At 44.1% G+C, this 19,059-nt stretch overlaps 1 protein-coding gene across 2 annotated transcripts in view; it reads right to left on the minus strand.

Annotated features, from left to right (window-relative positions):
• LOC130188894 (myosin-10-like) overlaps positions 1–19,059 on the minus strand; it is a 52,610-nt gene that overhangs the window by 13,210 nt on the left and 20,341 nt on the right. For both annotated transcript variants that reach the window (XM_056407445.1, XM_056407446.1), the window contains exons 4-16: positions 15,130–15,157; positions 13,670–13,772; positions 12,906–12,935; positions 10,171–10,263; positions 9,201–9,264; positions 8,704–8,802; positions 8,129–8,272; positions 7,889–7,984; positions 5,876–5,994; positions 5,552–5,704; positions 4,554–4,727; positions 4,302–4,475; positions 2,247–2,361 (exon numbers count right to left, since the gene is read on the minus strand). In XM_056407445.1, coding sequence (XP_056263420.1) covers positions 2,247–2,361; positions 4,302–4,475; positions 4,554–4,727; positions 5,552–5,704; positions 5,876–5,994; positions 7,889–7,984; positions 8,129–8,272; positions 8,704–8,802; positions 9,201–9,264; positions 10,171–10,263; positions 12,906–12,935; positions 13,670–13,772; positions 15,130–15,157 — 1,392 coding nt within the window. The remainder of the gene's footprint in view (positions 1–2,246; positions 2,362–4,301; positions 4,476–4,553; positions 4,728–5,551; positions 5,705–5,875; positions 5,995–7,888; positions 7,985–8,128; positions 8,273–8,703; positions 8,803–9,200; positions 9,265–10,170; positions 10,264–12,905; positions 12,936–13,669; positions 13,773–15,129; positions 15,158–19,059) is intronic.

Here is a 19,059-nt window from a genome sequence, read left to right on the forward strand (position 1 = left end):
GATAAAGCATGAAGACAGACAATGATAATAATAATAATAATAAAAATAATATATACTTTATTGATCCCTGTGGGGGAATTCTTCTCAGCATTTGACCCATCCTTAGTTAGTTACCTTTATATTTTTTACCCTTGAGGTCAATAAGCTATTAAAATCTCCAGAAAATTATTAGAATTAATATTGTTTTCCAAGTTTGTTTGTTTGTTGACTCGTAAATATTGAATCGGGTCAAAATGACCCGAAGGCAACACAAGGGTTAAGTAGCAGTGGGCAACAGTGAAACACCCGGGGAGCAACTGGGGGTTCAGTGCCTTGCTCAAGGACACTTCAACATGCAGCTGTGGAGAGGGCGGGGATCGAACCGGCTACCTTATGGTTACAGCCGACCCTAAATGATGTCACACCAGCTGCTTCTGATCTACGAGCGACAGAACATAGGCTTGTTTCTCTCTGATAACTGATAACCCCTCAATATGTAACATATTTATTATATTACTAAAACAGGAAAGCATTAAATCTATTTGACATCATCCGCCGGATTAAACCTAAAATATTTCAATAGCAAACCTATTAAATCACAGCAATTAGCATGGTTATTCTATTGACTCGTTTTCTTGATTATGTAGAGATAAATCTAAGCCAATAACATCCTAGATAATTATAAAGCTGTGAACTGTCATGATGTAACAACCCCAAAAAAGATTCCTACATTCCCCATTACCCAGACACCATGTGGTTAAAGCAGGGACACGCCCCCACTAAGAACCTACAACTGGTGGCTCACGTGTTAATAAAAAGGATTGATGAGTCGGACCAGATGTCTGGCATGCAGCTGCCTCAGATATTCCATTCTCTCATAACATATAAAAACAATAAGTAAGCGAGAACTTAAATCAGTTCTGGATGCACCTCTTCTTCTTCCTCAAAATTAATCTCTTTCCATCTGATGTTGCCTCTGACGACGTGCTCTAGTCGAGGTTAGTAAGGTTTTTTCATATAACTATATAATCTATCAGTGGATCGGTGGACTGCAATCGATGACAGCTATGCTTACACGACATTTCTATTGAGCGGATATTTTGAGTTTTTAGTTGTGGTGACGCATTCTCTCAGCATTTAGTACAATCAGTCCAGTTACTGTACCACTTTGGCCTAAAAAGAGTTTTATAATCCACCTGCCAAGCCAATGTCACATTCTAATTCTCTGTTAGTTGTTTTGCTCGAGTGGAAAAAGGCATGCCCTGCCTGGCTTGTCATTCAAGCGACAGTGTTTGTATTTATTTAGTTAGTTAGCCACCAGCACTCATGAAACAATGAAATGTCTTGGTGCTTTTCTTTTAGCCATGCAAAGCCAGAGGGGTGCACAGTGCAGCCAGGACGGGACGGGGACCCGTGACCCCTCCAGCACAGAGGATGAGGAGAAGCCGGGTTAAAGGTTACTAGAGTTCACCTGGAGCTTCATGGAGCCCAGACACATTGTCATAGAAAGAGGCTCTCTGAAACGTCTGAATGTCTACAGCAGAGACACGGAGAGAGAAAGAAGACGAGAAGTAAAGTGGGCAGACACACACACACACACACACACACACAAACATACAACCTTCCACAAGCATTAATTTGCTTAGAAAAAGAGGACTGAAGAGTATATGTCAGTTCATGCACTGTAATAACACAGGACAAGGATATTAATAAGCCAGTGTTAGGTTAGTTGAATATTTATAAGGAAACAGATGAGTACAGAAAGTGTTTAACCTTTCTGGGATCCCATAAAAAACAAATGTCCAATAAAAATAATGTCTATGAAGGCTGAAATGTTAACAGAGCGCTCAGTGGGGGAGAAAAAACAGGATTAGCAATAAATCATTCAGCTCTGAGAGATGAATGTTGTGTTGTTGCTGGCAAAACTCATCCCACATTAGAGGAACCACCAAGCTGCTGAAAGGAACTGTGAGACAACGAATATATATTTCACTTGTTTTTGTAGTCAGTTGTTTCTAGTGGCTGTCGGGCTGAGCTCTCGGCTAACTGCTAACACCAGCTCACTCACATGCTCAATGCTGAATGTTTACCATGTCCACCATCTTGTCTTCATGCGTTATAATGCTCACATTTTATAATTAGCAGATGAGGCCGCTGCTAATGTCGCTGTTTGGTCATAAAGTCACCCACATGATTACAGCTCATCCTGCAGGGAACAATCTATGACAGAGCTGTGGGGACTCAACGCCACACGTTCGGAGACTCACCGTCTTTCCAGAGCTCAGCCACAAACTTGTCGGTTGACTGGTGCAGCAGCGTGGCCACGTTGTCGTTCAGGGGATCCATGTTCTTCATCAGCCACTCGTCAGCTTTGTAGTCCACCTGGAGAAACACAACAACAACAACAACAACAACATGTTGTACTGGGTTAACATTGCAAACGCTGAGCACCAAGAAATCCTTTCTGTCCACGGGACCATGACGCTGCTCCACTCTCCTCTACGCCTGCTGGATGTGTTGCTCGGGCTGGAGGCTCGGAGGCTCAGGGCCACAGCGGGCAGTCGGCTGCTCAGCAGGTCACTTTATTCTGCTGGATTCTGGATATAATCCTCGTAACACAACTTCAATGCTGTGAAACGTTACGACCAAACTGCTCCTCATTTCTCCAGCGCTACTCTGCCTCTCAAACACCTCCTCACTCAATGTCTCCTTCAAGTGAAGAGTGAAGACATGAACTTAATGTCTATTAGAGATGGAGATTTATATTCCTATATGATGAGGATAGTTTAATGAATAAATAATACATCATATTTTAATTGTTTTGTGAGTCAATTCTAAATCTGCAACATAACCAGTAACATGTCTCCTTCACGTAATGGAGTACAACAAAGTGTTCCTCGAAAGTAAAAGTACAAAGTAACTACAAGTCTATATACAGTTGAGTTGCATGTTTTTAAAGTGCTTTAACAGCATTTTGTGAATTATTTTGGGATCCAATGAATTAGAATAGTACCACAATGCAATGTGTTTAATATCTTAACATCATAATGAAACTCTAGGGTGAAGTTAAATCTGAAGGTTTTTGAACATGTATTTGAACATGTTTTTGAACATGTAGTTTTTGAACATGTTTTTGAACATGTATTTGAACATGTTTTGAACATGTTTTTGAACATGTATTTAAACATGTTTTGAACATGTATTTAAACATGTTTTGGAATGTTTTGAACATGTATTTAAACATGTTTTTGAACATGTTTTGAACATGTATTGAACTGCAACATCTATAACCACGTTATAATAGCATAGTACTTCATTGAGTCACCCATACCACCCAAAGTTCCCTTCACTCCTGTTACACCATTCAAAATCAAAATCAAGAAGCGCGGTGTAGCTTTTGCTGATCGCGTATGCATCAGGTGTTGTGAGTCATGCTGCAGTGAGCTGCAAAGTGAGAGTGGTCAGAAGCAAAGATGGTGATGGGAACAACTTATTCAATATGATATTTATTGATGGGTTGTACCTCCACATACATTTGCATTATATACATATTTGGGAAGTGTTGAAGTAATTCTCGACTAGTGCGGGGAACTGTGGTGTTAGCTTAAACGGACCTCTGTAACACCATGAGCTTTCACAACATAATAAGGAGTAATTGACACGGTCCGCAACCTGACTCGCTGCGTTTGCACTTATCTTCATGACATGTTGGGTTGATTTGACCACGTTCAAATGGAAAGCTCCAGTATCCAGGACTGGACGCGTGATATCAGGCTGCATCTGAGATGTTCACCTGTTTGTCATGGCGGGGCTCGAGTCCAGGACTCGACCGACTGATGCTCTTCACGTGTTCACGTGTTCACGTGCACACACACACACACACACGTGCACACGGTTACGAAGAGACAAGTGATTAAACCACCACTCCGGGGACGATCTCGGCTTACACGCCGCGACCGACGAGCGCTCCTCTCTGGAATGTTGCGGGGTATCGTTTTCTCTTCACAGATGGCAGACCACCACGCAGGGAGGTGAACGTTGAAAGAAACGTCACATTATGTGACCGCCAGACAACCGACGACTTAATCGCACGCCGATGCAAACCAGATGCGAGTTTCCTACAGCAGCGGTACGACAACCGGGCTATTGTTTTCAGGCAATGCCTTCAAGGGAGCGCTGTCTGTGCCTCTGGGAAAAGGCTTCAAAACAGGCCAGAAACAGAGGTGTTGCTTTAGGAATCTTAAAAAACAAGATCCGACGAGCCACCGTTCCCCAGAGAGCGGTCCGACGGCACCACACTGTAACGGGTCTGGGATACACACCTTTCCCGCGTAGTGGAAGATGCAGAAGTCCGCTTTGTCCTTGAGTTGTCGCGGCTTCTGGAACTTGGTGTGTGTGCCCTGCTCCTGCAGCACCTTGTCTATGAAGGTCTTGTCGGTGGCCTTGGGGAACCAGCACTCCTCATCCAGCAGGGCGAGGATCCCAGGGGGGTTGGTCTGAGAAAAAGAAACAAAAAACATGAATTCAAACGCACGCATTCACACGCAGACGCACAGAGACGGGGGAGCACCGACCGGCCTCTCGATGAGGTCGATGCAGGGCTGCAGGTCCAGGCCGAAGTCGATGAAGCTCCACTCGATGCCCTCCCGCTGGTACTCCTCCTGCTCCAGGATGAACATGGTGTGGTTGAAGAGCTGCTGCAGCTTCTCGTTGGTGTAGTTGATGCACAGCTGCTCGAAGGAGTTCAGCTGGAAGGAAGCGTGAGGAAGACGTGCGTTATGGTGTTGAGTTTTCTTTTTGCTGATCTTGTGAATATGTTTTCTCTTGAGACTTGATTGAAAAAAAACAAATGATCAGATACGCTTGATCACTGGATTCTGAGTACTGCAGAGACAGCGGAGCACGTTCTCCAACAGACTGCCGTCACAAGGACAGATGCAGGAGAACGTTCCTGATACAGGAGAACGTTCCTGATACAGGAGAATGTTCCTGATACAGGAGAACGTTCCTGATACAGGAGAACATTCCTGATACAGGAGAATGTTCCTGATACAGGAGAACGTTCCTGATACAGGAGAACATTCCTGATACAGGAGAACATTCCTCATACAGGAGAATGTTCCTCATACAGGAGAACATTCCTCATACAGGAGAATGTTCCTCATACAGGAGAACATTCCTGATACAGAAGAACGTTCCTGATACAGGAGAACATTCCTGATACTGGAGGACATTCCTGCCCACTGATATTAGACTTTATAATAAATCTCCTCTTGCCAAATCCTCCTCAAACTGATCATCACTAAACTTTGCACCGCTGTCACTTTATACTTTCGACACACTGTGTACACTTTCATTTTTCCTTTATTAATTTGTATTCTTTGATGTAATATAACCTGCTATTTTATTGTATTGTTTATTTGTAAAAGATGTTTTCCTGCTCCGTCAAGAAATGTCCCCTCAATAAAGTCAAGTCTAATCTAATTCCGTTATAATCTACACTTAAAGAAACAAAACATCAACATCCTGAAGTACGTTTGAGTTTAGTTAGTATTAAAAACACAACCAGCACCTCAAAGATCTCAAAGCCAGCGATATCCAGGATGCCGATGAACGACGCCCCCTGGCGCTTGGTCCGGTCCAGGGCTTTGTTGATGCGGTGGACCAGCCAGCGGAACAGACGCTCGTACGTCGCCTTGGCCAACGCCTCCACGGCGAAGTCCGCCTGAAGGAAACAACCGGGTCCAGTTACAGTGAAGGACATAGGACCCCAAATAATACACTGAGCCATGAGTGGAACCACACGAAACAAACAGAAGTATATGAAAGCAAAGAAATGAATACACGTGGAACAGAAACATAGTTCTCGTTGACGTTGAGTTAAATGGCGTCGGACCTGTTCTTTGGTCTGTGCCTTCTGGACGTAGTCTCGTCCCACTTTGATCCTCGGGGTGAGCATCGCTCTGGTGAACTCCATCACATTCATCCCAAGCAGGTGACTCAGCTTCTGCGCCACTGGGAGAGCAAAGGAAGCAGGAGGCGCGTCACATGGTGCTCGATATACAGTTCAGATTTTATTATATTCAGAATATGATTTAAGTTTGGTGTTAGGTTCAATTCATTAAAATAAATTACAATTCTGAAACCAACAGGGGCCGAGCTCTGTTTTAACAATCCAGGATATATGAGTCACGGTCTGCGTATCCTGGCTGGGTGTTCATCCAGGAGACACACGATCTAACTTTGGGTTCATTATGCTACGAAGAAAGCATGTGCTCACAGTGTGTGTGTGTGTGTGTGTTTGTGTATGTAGGTATGTATGTATGTGTGTATGTATATGTATTGTATATGTATGTATGTATATTAGTGCTGTGAAAAATAACGCGTTAACTCAGTTAATTCAATTTCAGGTTTAACTAGTTTTTGTTTTTTTAACGCATTTAACGCATGCGCAGAATGAGCTTCCAATCTGTCTGTTGTCGGTCGTCGGGACGAAAAAAAAGTCACTTGCAAAATGAGCTTCCAATACACCACTTCAATCTGAACTCTGTCCGCTCTCATGCAGACGGTCTGTTCATCGGTAATGATCCTTCCGCAGGTTCACCTACGGAAACCTTGTTGCGACTTCTACTTCCTGTAGATCAGGGTCTCAACACGTCGATCGCGACCTGCCAGTCGATCGCGGCGTAGTGTCGGTAGATCGCATGACATTAAAAAGATTGGCCCGCCCCCTGACATGTTCTCTATAGCACGTCTTTGTTCTTTTATTAAACTAAACGTCTGTTGTTGATCGTATCTCCACAGCAGCATGTCATTTTTGTCTCTTCGCGTTGCGTTAACACTTATCGATCTCCGCCACAGAGCTCCGTGCGCGCGCATCGGGACCGAGCAAAAAAAAGTCACTTGTCAATCTGTCCACCTGTCCGGGCCGGTGAGGTTTCAGCTTTGCAGCGGTGTCCCCGCCGTCCCTTTCATCACGGCCCAGTTCATGAAGAAAACCCACACAGTCAGTTTGCCTCAGCAGCTGCTAGAGGAAGACTAGAGGCCTTTAGATTGTATCATGGTGGAGTTAATGGTTGACAAACAAGAGAAAATGTTCTGTTTAACCCTCCTGTTACCTTTACATTTACTAACATATTTTACCCTCGGGGTCAATTTGACCCCAGCAATTAAAACCTCCAGAAAATTATTAGAATTAATATTGCTTCCCAAGTTTAAGTGTGAGGTACTTTATGTTTGTTTGTTGACTACCTAAATAGCCCTTTAAATAAATAAAAAGTTGATATTTCTTATATGTTTGACACAGTGAAAAACAGCCTGGGGTCAAATTGACCCCAAAGAACACCGACATTAAACATTGAATGGGGTCAAATTGACCCGAAAGGTAACAGGAGGGTTAAACATTCTGTTTAGGATGAAGATGTATTAATGTTCCATATGGAAGAAAACTGCTAAATAACTGCTGAGTTGCAGCACCATTGTATAGAAGAATGTATAAATGTATATATCCGTCTTTTGTCATAAATCTCTATGTTCTCACAAAATATACCGAGAATATCGGTAATATGTGATTAATCATGATTAATCCACAAAAACCTGTGATTAACCCGATTAAAATTTTAATCGTTTCACAGCCCTAATGTATATATGTATGTGTGTGTGTGTATCTATGACTGTATGTATGTATATGTATGTGTGTGTGTATGTATTTATGTGTGTATTTACTCATGTGTGAAAAGATTGTGGCTCGTCAGCTTCCAACACAACAGGTGGTGGAAAACATCATCTCATTTTCTGGATGTGAATCATGACCAATATGCGTGAGGAAGGGTGTGTGAGTGTGTGGATATGTGTGTGTGTGTGTGTGTGTCCGTCCGTGTTTTACTGTGACTGGATGTTGGACGCTCACCTGTGTTCTCGGGCATGGAGGCCTGATCCGTGTTTCTCTCTTTCTTAAAGATGATGTTGCCAAACTGCAGCACTGCAGAGACGACCTTCAACATGCCTGGAGAGACGGCCAGATGACATGTCAGCCATCCCCAGAGGGGGGGGGGGGGGGGGGGAGGTGAGGTCACGGAACAGCACCAGGAAAACAAACGATGGAAACGATATAACGCGTTCCAGGGCACATCTGGAAAGTTCTACTCACAGACAATCTCGTCGTGGGAGAAGCTCATGATGTGCATGGCGTCCAGAGTCTCCTGGAAGTTATCCTTGTCCTGCTGGCCGGGGATGGTCACGTTGCCGTTGGACAAGAAGCGGTAGTTGCTGAAGCCCTCGAGGAGCAGGTCCGCTGCACGAGGAGAGGAACAAGGTGATCGTTATGCTAATTAATCAGTCGCCTCTTGAATGAGGATTCCTTCTGTTTATAGAGTGTATGAGGACCATGAGGCATGTTGATTTACCCTCACACCTCATTTGAACTGTTTAATGGACAGAAACATTACAGTGAAGTACGTGTTACATATCCGTGCTCAAAATAGACGATTCGGTCTAGACTCGAAGAGATTAAGTAACCTTTTAAATCCACGAGTTCATTAAACAACCACGTTGTGCATCATCGGGAAACAATGTACGAACAAGCTACGCTCAAAGTTAACGAGGGAAAACGATTATTTGTCCGGTGCTAATTGGAAGCAGCTTCCTCTCGCTCTCTTTCTCGCCCGAGGCACACGCGTGAAACCTCGCTGGTGCTTCTGTTCATCCGGATAGCTCCGCACTCACTTCGGAGGTGCTCTCCGGCTCCGGCCAGCAGGCGGTAGAAAATGTGGAAGGTCCTCTCATCTTTGGCCTGTCTGATGGCTCTGGACTTCTCCAGGAGGTCTGAGAGCAAAAAGGTTAAGGACAGACCGAGAAATGGCATCATCGATAACAACAGGAGGCTGACGCTGTGCCTGTTGGTGTCGGAGCGACAGGTCAAAAAACAAGATCTGAGAAGAATCTAAAGTTAACACAATCAAATGTTTTTCCTCGAGCAGGTGTCACCTGTAGTTCGACAAAGAAATATTTCCCGAAGGATCTATTATTATTATATGAAACGTGGTTTCTGTAGCTCCGTCTGGAGGATTTGCAGATCGTGGAGCGGGCTTCTTGTAAGTGAGCGTAAGCAGCGACCGTAAGCGGTGAGCGGTACCGCCCGACCGCTGCTCTCTAAACTCAACGTGCATCTTTCAGCTCCACTCGATGCTCCGACCGTCTGCTCCTTCCAGCAAAGAGGATACAAGTTTCAATATTGGCCCCGACAATGTAGCCCGTGACGTCAAAGTTGATTCTGATGAACTTCCCCTGCAGAAGACAACAAGACGGATATTTGTGATAAAACCCGTTGGTGAACTTGCTAAAACTTCACAAACAAAAAGTCTCTGATGTCGTATGTATTTCATCTTCCTGTCTGCACGTTGCATTTTTTTATATCACTTTGTGGAGTCAGGCAGATGTTAGACACTAGAGAACAACACATTTGTGGATGTGTGTCGACTGAACACCGTGGGAGTTATCCGTGGCCACATTGTTTACTTAGTCTTTCAAAATAAAAATGCTTAGATGGACAATAACAACTTATTAAAAGTGGAGAGAAATGATGGGACTAGAAAATCAGGACGTATTGTATCAGTCATTGTATTATATTTGTTTGTGTGTGTATATATATATACATATATGCATATATGTTTCATTTTATATACATATATACTTCATTTTTTATTTTACTTGTATACATCTATATCTTTCATCCCTGTTTTTTGTTGTTATATTTTATATTTTATTCTCGTGTGTTTAGTTTATTGGTGCTGCTACTGTGACGACAAATTTCCCCTTGGGGATTAATAAAGTATATATCTATCTATCGAAACATTTTTAACTGTTTTCATCAATTACCTTAAAGTTATACATCTGAAATAAAAAGCCCCAAAAGAAATATTTGCAGAATCAGGACATATAAAAATAAATAAAAAGTTTTCATCTGTTACCTTAAAGTTATATATATAAAATAAAAAGCTCCAAAAGAAATATTTTCAGAATGGCATGAAGCTGGAGGTCTTGGGTTTAGATTATTTACATTTCTTTGTATAAATCTGTTCAGGCAGCTGCACTGACAGCTTAATGCTCCTCCGCAGCGTTTCCTTTCAGGTTTACTGTCTGTACATTTGGTCGAGCTGTCAAACAAATGATCAACGTGATCGGGGAACTCACGAAGCGAGATGAGTTGTCATTTTTCACCGTCTTGGCGTTGCCAAAAGATTCGAGGATGGGGTTGGCTTGCAAGAGCTGGCGTTCCAACTCGCCCTGCGGAGGAAGAGAGAGAGGTGAGAAGCAAACTAACGGTCAAACATTTCTCATGTCTTGCAGAGAAAATGTATCACGCTGTTCATCATGTTTTCCCGTTTCTGCCAAAACAGACAAAATTCCATCCTTCGAAAAAATTTAGCCACGTTAATATGCTAAACCGATCTTTCAGACACTCGGCGATGTGTCATGGCACCGTTGGCTCTACTTTAGTCGACTGCAGTACAGTTGTGATTTTTGTCAGGGGGACTCGACGTGTCGGGCCGGCCAAGATTACCAAACAGCTTGACTGAACGAAAACCACGACGGCACCGCAGCGAGCGGGTTTCCACATCTGCCCGATAGCTGCGGTGAGTTGGTCTTGATTAGCCAGAGACTTTTTTTCCGGTCTGCGCATTCCTGTGGTGATGATGATATACCCCATAAATACACGGAGACCGTACCGCCGTGGCTTCCTCCCAAGTCTCAAAACCTGGATAGATAGGTGGTTGGGACATTCCCCACAGCCCCCAAAAACCTCAACATGCCCCACACATGAGGCAACGGCCCCCATCCAGTGGCGGTACAGAAATAGCCCCCACGGCACAGCCCGGCTCTAACTGCTCCAGGATGCTACGACTGCCCGGGGCCGACACAGGGGATTGGCTGATGCTGGAGGACAGACAGAAATGGACACTGAAAGAAACGCTGGACTACGGTGAGTCATTTGACCTGCGGCGGAGATAGAGCGTCGGAAAGATGGCAGACGGACTTGTGCGTCACCCATTCATCCACTGCAAGCCCATCCCAGGGGAGCAATGTGGGGCCCAGGGACACATCGGCACCCCCTAGAGAACGACTTGTATGTGATTCATCATGCCCAAGTGTAAAAAAACATTTGTGTTGACACGTTGTGCTCTTACAAAAAAATAGTGATGAGAAGTGTGTAAACATGATGTGTCTGGGTCCAGATTAAAGGTTTTCTGACTGAGGATAATCTACTGGTGCTCGAGGTCTACATACTTAATGGAATCTCTGGGAGATTATATTTTTGACATATTTGTGCAGACTCCTCTGTCTGTCTGAATGTGTTGTTAGTAGAGGAAGGAGTAACCATCCTCCTCCTCATTCTTTTCCTGAATCATTCAGGCAGCGAATGACATAAAACACAGAGTAAACGGTCCGTTTGTCTTCATCACTGAGAGAAATATGAAAGTCCAGCTGCCTCCAACTCAGCTTTACCTCCTCTCTACGACTTCATCCCCCCCCTTTCCAGACATCTCTCTCCTCCACCTTTTGGTTCTACATTCCTCTGGCCTCTGCTCAGAGGAAGCCGTAATGCAACGCAGAAGGAGAGCAGCATTCGGCTCAGTGAGGGTGTTGTCCTCTGGCCCCGAGCTAAAGCTACTGAAACACAGCACATTAAACTAGTTATAGGTCACGGCTAAAACTGCTTCTGAAGTCATTAGATTCAGACAGGAACATCGGGTATTGCTTTACTTCCAGGTGAGGAACACATCCACGGAGACACATCTCCTGTGTGGTTGTGGTCTGGGCAGCAAAAGCCACATGTGGATTGAACACATGCATCTAGAGCACTTCACCAAGGGAAAACGTGCATAAAGATTTGAAAGATTTGCCATCAAAGTTTCGTCATTTAAATCTTAATTTTCCCACAGAGTGAAATATATTCACTTCACTGGAATGTAAAAGATGAAGCTTGACGTTAAAAGTTTAAGCAGAGATGTTCAGTGTGGCGGAAATCACAGAAAAACCGGACTGATGAACCTATAAAGAATCAGTTTGAGGGAAGACGTTCCACCTTTTACAGGTATGTTGTCCAATCAGTGTTGACGGTAAATGCCGGAAGGAGAAACAATCCCTCCGTGCAGTTCTACTGACCCAGAAAGACGAGTTCACAGCTGCAAAAAATGAGTCGTTCTTCCGGCATCCATCATTTGACTTGACGGTGACGTCGGTGAATGATAGAATTTACAGCCTGGATTAATAGTGCGCTGCCGTTAACGTGGAAAAATAACAAAGCGTTGTTGCAGTCTACCGAGCCTCCGAGTTTCTTGATTTATTACCTGCGTCAATAAAAGGCTCAACTCATAACCCCTCTCTCTGTTTGGACCGGCCGCCAGCAGCTCATGCGCAATGCATCCTGGTACTTTAAGCTAGGAGAACTCAGCACGTCCAAAAGAATGGATTACTTCAATGAACTATCGTTACAATCCACACTGATTGGACTCCATTTGATAAGGTGGAGTATTTCCACTTAATGTGAACGTGTAATGAACTGGCCTGTTCTTTAGAATCTGACTGGCATGTGTTCCGAATGAAACATTATCATGTCCAACTGGCCTAATAAACCCCAAACAACTAATAAAACAAAGTGTTTTAGTATCATGAGCCTGCTGGTTTAATGGCAGATGTAGGGTGTGTGTGTGTGTGTGTGTGTGGGTGGGGGGGGGGGGGGCTTCAAAGACGGAGCCAGCACAAACACGAAGACCTCATGAGGACGGAAGCTGAGATCAGTGTGTCAACATCATTATGCAGGAGGCCAAGAGTGAGGGAGAGGAGGGCATGCACATGCACACTCAAACACCAGAACGGACCACACACTCTTTTATTTTGAAAGAAGAGAGGGGAGGAGCACTTGCCTGGAGCTTGAAGGCTTTGGGAGATTCGGGCTGTTTGTTATGGATGAACAAATGAAAGTGTTAAAACGGCTCACGCCCACAGGAAACAGCTCGCATCTCGCAGAATGACGTTGAGTGACAGGAAGTCATCGCTAAAATCTATTCGGCGAGCTGCGCATTAATCCACAACTCGCTGAATAATTAACACAAAGTTATGCACTCCAATTTTAAATTAGACCACAGTAACATCACATTTTAGAATCAGAAACATATATGTGCTACGTGTGTTAGACACACGAAGAATTTGACTTGTCGGCTGATGTGTTCGTTAAACAGACAAACAAAACAACAACAATCAACAGTCAACATAGTGCAATAATTTAAACATTACATTTACAATGGTATAAGATCAAATAAAGTGCACAAAGGGATACCAGTGTGATATACAGGGTACTGTAAGTGTGTGTTAAAGTATAATGTGTGTTAAAGTGACATGTGAAATTAGATGTTACATATTAAGTATAAAGAGGTGTGCAGGGGAGTGACTGGAAGGAAATGTCCTTCATTAATTATAAATAAAATACAACTATAGTGACTACAGATATGAGAGTGGTGTTGATCTGATTGCTTTTGTCTGGCATAAACTCTCTGGGGAAAAAGCGTTTACGAATGTTTTCCCATTATGTCAAAACTATCCCTTTAAATGACAACAATCAGAGAGGAGAGGAGAGGAGGCTCATGCTTGGCCAAGGATAGAGGAGAAGTGTAGGCAGCGAGGCTCTCACAGGAATGTTGTGGTCTTTGCGTCCTTTGTGCGAGGAGGCGACGTGGGCCAGGTACTGGATGACCTTCTTGGTGTTCTCCGTCTTGCCTGCTCCCGATTCCCCTCTGAAAACACAACGGGGAGAGAGACCGCGTGAGCATCGGCATGGACACACAGGGAATAAAGAATGAGTGAGAAAACAAGAGGCGCCCTTTGGTTTCAACTCTATGTTATCAATCATGAACAACAAGGTGACGGTCGTGAGGCGAAGCGGCCACAGTGGTCAGTGTACAATAAACACAGATAAATGGAAGAGAGGTATTGGCGGCCATCCGGCCGTGTTGTTGCTTTCTAAATCCATCCCTCCGTCCGCCAGCCTTGTGGTCTGGTGGGCTGCTCTCTAAAGTTTCCAGGCTCTGCTTTTGGGCCGCCTCTAATGATAGCTGTTGTTCCGGCAGAGCCGTCGAGGCCCCAGAGCCCGACAAAACGGGGCCAACCTCGAAACCAGGCCGGCAGCACGACATCTATCTTCGTGCCGGTGGCTTTAGTCGAGCTGGCTATTAGCTCTGAGGCCACTGCAGGAGGATTGGATGGGCGAGTCCTCAAAGGATACGGACACAGCGTATGTAGGTCAAGTCCGTTACACATCCCAGTTTGGCTCCATGTCTTCATAAGTCCACGAAATATGTCTCATAGAAATAACCACCGGCTGACATTCACGCAATCTTTTCTTTTCCTCGTGGAAAAGATGTGAACACGGGAGGTCACTGGGCCACTCAGGGTCTCACAAGCCTCACACGTCTGAGTGAGGGACTCGACAGGTTTCTGTCTCATCGGCCGCTCCGCTTGTTTCTTTCAACGTTCTCATTCTGCCTTTTACAGATTGATCTTGAGGACTCAGCTGAGCGGGTCTAAAGCACTGGGACTTACCTGTTGCTGTTTCAAGACATCTGTTCACACACTTGACCACCCTACCTTAACTAAACAATGAGGGTAACGCTGCTGAAGCGGCTGCACTGTCACCAACAGGGGGTGTGCTTTTCAGAACGTAGGACCGATCACGCAACAGCGCTCGCCCCGTTCATTGGCAGCGGCAACTCGAGCCGCATTGAAAGAGCGCGGCACTCGATGACCCTCTGCCAAAGACGACGAAGGCACGGCACCAAAACACACTCATAACTCCCTCGGCGTTGGGCAGAGCTGCTGCACGAGCCAGCATCCGCAAGAAGCTATTTGAAACCAGTCTTAAAATAACGCAGCAGGACGATGACTGACTGGTCCTGAGACGTGCTCTCACTGGAAGTGGACCTGTCTTTATGGAAGATAACTCTATTAAGGTGTGGCTGTATAATCTTCCTCTTGAGACGGTTTCCTTTTCCAGCCCATTGAGCTGCTTCACCAGCCTAGTGGCCAGATCACCTCACAGAGGAATGAGCTCAGGAGAGGAGAGCGGGACAATTAGTTGAGAGTTGCGGTACTTACGTGCAAAGGATTGATTGGTCCTCACGATCTGTTCAAGAGAAAACAGGAAAAAATCTCAGTCAGCATCCTTTCCATCCTCACTGCCCGGAGAGACTACAACTAGAACCATTACACAGGCTGCATTTGGTCAACATCAGGGTTCTTACACATTTTGACCAGTGGATTTCCAGGACTTTTCCATGACTTTAAACCAAATTTCCATGACCAAACTGAAATCTCAGTGTATACATGAACATTTTTGGAAAATGTAGTATTCAAACAAGGAGAATTACAAAGCATATAATATACCTTAAATGAAACAAGTGAATGAGAGGCAATAGTTTGATAAAAAGAAAAAACATTTTATTACATGTTTATTCTTAGAAACACTTATATTAATGTTTATTCTTTTAATCAAACTATTATCCTTATGTGCAAAACCACCTATTTGGACTTGGCGTATGCCGGCATATTTTTTGAGCGTCTTCCTTTCAAAAACATATGAATTATTTTAAACTCGACGTAAATGAACATGTGAATATAACAAATGTCCATGACTTTTCCAAACCTTTTGTGATTTAAGTATTTTCCATGACTTTTCCAGGCCTGGAAATTACCATTTTAAAATTGCATGACTTTTCTAGGTTTCCCATGACCGTACGAACCCTGCAACATGCATCATGGCTGCTTATTTGTCTTGGTGGGTACATGGATAACACAGGAGCTACAGGATGCTGGGTAGGATTGCTCCAAGATAAAAACAACTGATGCCTCCCATCTGAGAATAACTGGAAACACCTAAATATACATCCAGTGACACCAACATGAATCCAGTGTGAGCACTTCACAGCCACCAGCTCCTTCCTCAGCCTCCTCCATGCTGTGTAATGGCCACAAGCTGAGACCCAGAAGCTCTGAACCCCTTTCAACACAGAGGGATGAGGACTGAAGTCCAGATGACAGGATTAGCTATGCCCACTGAAGGGAGTGACCTCTCAACTATGAAGGTCCTGCTACGCACATTGCAAAGAACTTCAAAGACCAGAACCCTGAGGGGTCTGACCCGTTAATCAGCGAATAGAAACTGTCACAATAAGAGCTTTTTTTAATATACATTCTGGTAAATGTTGTAGATGTTTGCCCCAAACGTCTTTCATGATGAGAGAGGGTGAGTGAGGTCTTTGAATATGGAACTTTTTGCTTTCAGGTCCTGTAGAGCAGTGTTTTGTTTGTCTGGTGTAACCCCAAAGCTCATAAATAAATAATAGAATAAATAGAAAATATAGTCAGTTATTGACAAGGTTAAAAATAATGATTTTTATTTGAAATATTAATTTTGTTCTTCAAACTTGTCGCTCAAAGGAAGGCCAGTTTTACAGCTTCTCTCACCAGCATAACTGTTTTCAGCTGCGCTAACATAAAAAGGGTTTTCAAGGGTTTTCTACCCCTCCGTTAGTCTTCTAAGGCGATAACACAATGTACCATTAGAACACTGGAGATGGGCCTCTAGACACCTGTGTAGAGCTTTAATTAACAACCAGAGAATAGTCATTTACCACATTAACTATGAACATAGTGTATTTATGATTAATTTAATGTTATCTTCATTGAAAGAAACAGAGCCTTACTTTGAAAAATAAGGACATTTCTAAGTGACCCCAAACTTATAAACGGTAGTGTAGGTCAACAAGCATAGTTTAAAAGTATTGAATGAACAACAAACACACAAACAAAATGTTTGTTCTGGAACTTAATTTAAATGATTTACATTTTAATAACCTAATTTCACAATATTCCTTTCCCTTTTTTCATCATTTTCTCCATTCAAGCCACCGTTCACATTCAGACTTCCTCAAAACAAAAACACGGACACACACCTGCTCATTGAACACATTTGTTTGCTACGTTAGAAGCAAGCAGGTGGACTCGAACGCCGAGACGAGCAACAGGCCGGAGAGTAAGAGCAAAACTATTTATTCTGAAACGAGGAACGCATGGTAGACATGGGGCGAAACTGAGGCAGGCGGAGCTACGCTGAAGACAAGGTAGCTTCGGCCCTTTTCTATCTGTAAAGCATCAACGGAGGAACGAGAAGCCCACCTGTGAGGCGTAAGGCAGCGTGTCCCAGAGACGTGTGTAAAACCCTCCTGGGAGCACACTGTGTCCATCATGTTGCCTTCCTCGTACCCCAATTAAGGGCTTTCCTTTAACCATGTAACTGTAACACAACAGAGAGTTAGGAGTAATAACCGGTGTACTTCTTTGTGTGTGTGTGTGTGTGTGTGTCCTCCTGCTGTTCTTCTACCTCTGCTGACATTCTTGCTGAAGGAACTAAGTGGATTTTTTAGCTTCCAGAAAAAAAAGACACATTTGGGAAACAACCTCCGCATTCCTAAACCCAAAGGAACGGAAAGGGGCGGGGCCACCCAATATGCCCACACGTCTCACGCAACCACACTGCGGAGGAATGGGAGCAGATTGTGGCGTTAGATACGACACTGTGGGCGTTACATGTTCTCCTTTTGTTCCCCTCTCTCTTTGAGCTCTTGACCGTGGCTATCGAGAATCTCTACAGGGGAATACGATCGTCCCTTCGACACTGTGGAGATGAAGTGTTCGTCTGTGGGCAGAACACGTGGGCCTCCAGTAGCACCTTGTTGATGTGGGTCAGTTCTCACAGTCTTTAAGGTGTTATCTTTCAACAAAGAAATTACCTTTTGTTTCCTGCTCTTGTGAACCTCCCTCTGGTGATAAAAGCTGGCGACAAATGAGTTTGGCTGTACGTGTGTGTGTGTGTGTGCATCTGGAGTCTATTTTTGAAGATGATGAATGCCAATCGCACACAAATATGCAGAAACAGAGCAGATGTCTGCACACTTCTGCCGGATGACAGTTACTGTAACAACAGGAATGATGAACGAGCTTTAACTGGCCCCCGTCTCCATGAGGCTGAGGTCAAAGTTTGATTGCTCTTCCTGTCTGAGTTTCACAGCCACGTCTACATAAACCCGACGCTTATTACATGCACCCGATGTTATGTGTGTAAAAAGATCAATTCAGTTGTACACGATTGAGTAGAGAACCAGTTTACGTGTGTGATTTTATGATTCTCACATTAGCTCTGGACTACAATCTGAAAAAAATACAAAAAGAAGAGTACAAAAAAGAAATCTGTAATAAATTGGGATTTTGTATTCTCATTTTAATTGCCATGAAAAGTATTAAAGTCAGATTGGGATGTGTTTGACTGAGTGTGTGAGCAAGTGCCCTGTACATGTACGTACGTACGTACACACTCGCGCGCGCACACACACACACACTTCATTCTCCACCTGTCGGACATCAGTTTCCCCTCTTCATCCAGTTCATTATATTCCTCCATGAATGTATGTGTGTGTGTGTGTGTATGTATGTGTGTGTGTGTATCCATCTGATCCCACCGTGACCCTCTTGGCAGCTGCCGCTTCCTCGATCACCACGGCAACTAACTGCTGGGTCATATTTACCCAGGGGGCCACGCTGGCGGAGGTGGACCAATCAAAGTGGAAAGTGCTCTTCCAGGAGCTCATTACATTACATTACATTACATGTCATTTAGCAGACGCTTTTATCCAAAGCGACTTACAATAAGTTTTTCACCTAACCAAACTAAGAACAACACAAAAAGAATAGAGGAAGTAACATTTCAACATGATAGTCGAACAACAAAAGTACATAAGTAAGTATCTATGTAAGTGCACTGAAGTGCTAATCTTTTTTTAATCCAGATATAGTCGGAAAGGTGTGTTTCAGTCTCCCGACGGAAGATGTTTCTTGCTGTCCTGATGTCAGTGTGGGGGGGGGCCACCACTGAGGAGCCAGTGAATCGGTACCCCCCCCCCCCCCCTTTGCGTTTCCCCGCTCCCTCTGTTGCCCTCGTTTCCTTTTCCCCTCCCTGTGAACGGCGTGTAG

The sequence above is a fragment of the Pseudoliparis swirei genome, chromosome 23, assembly GCF_029220125.1.
Source record: "Pseudoliparis swirei isolate HS2019 ecotype Mariana Trench chromosome 23, NWPU_hadal_v1, whole genome shotgun sequence".
NCBI lineage: Eukaryota > Metazoa > Chordata > Actinopteri > Perciformes > Liparidae > Pseudoliparis > Pseudoliparis swirei.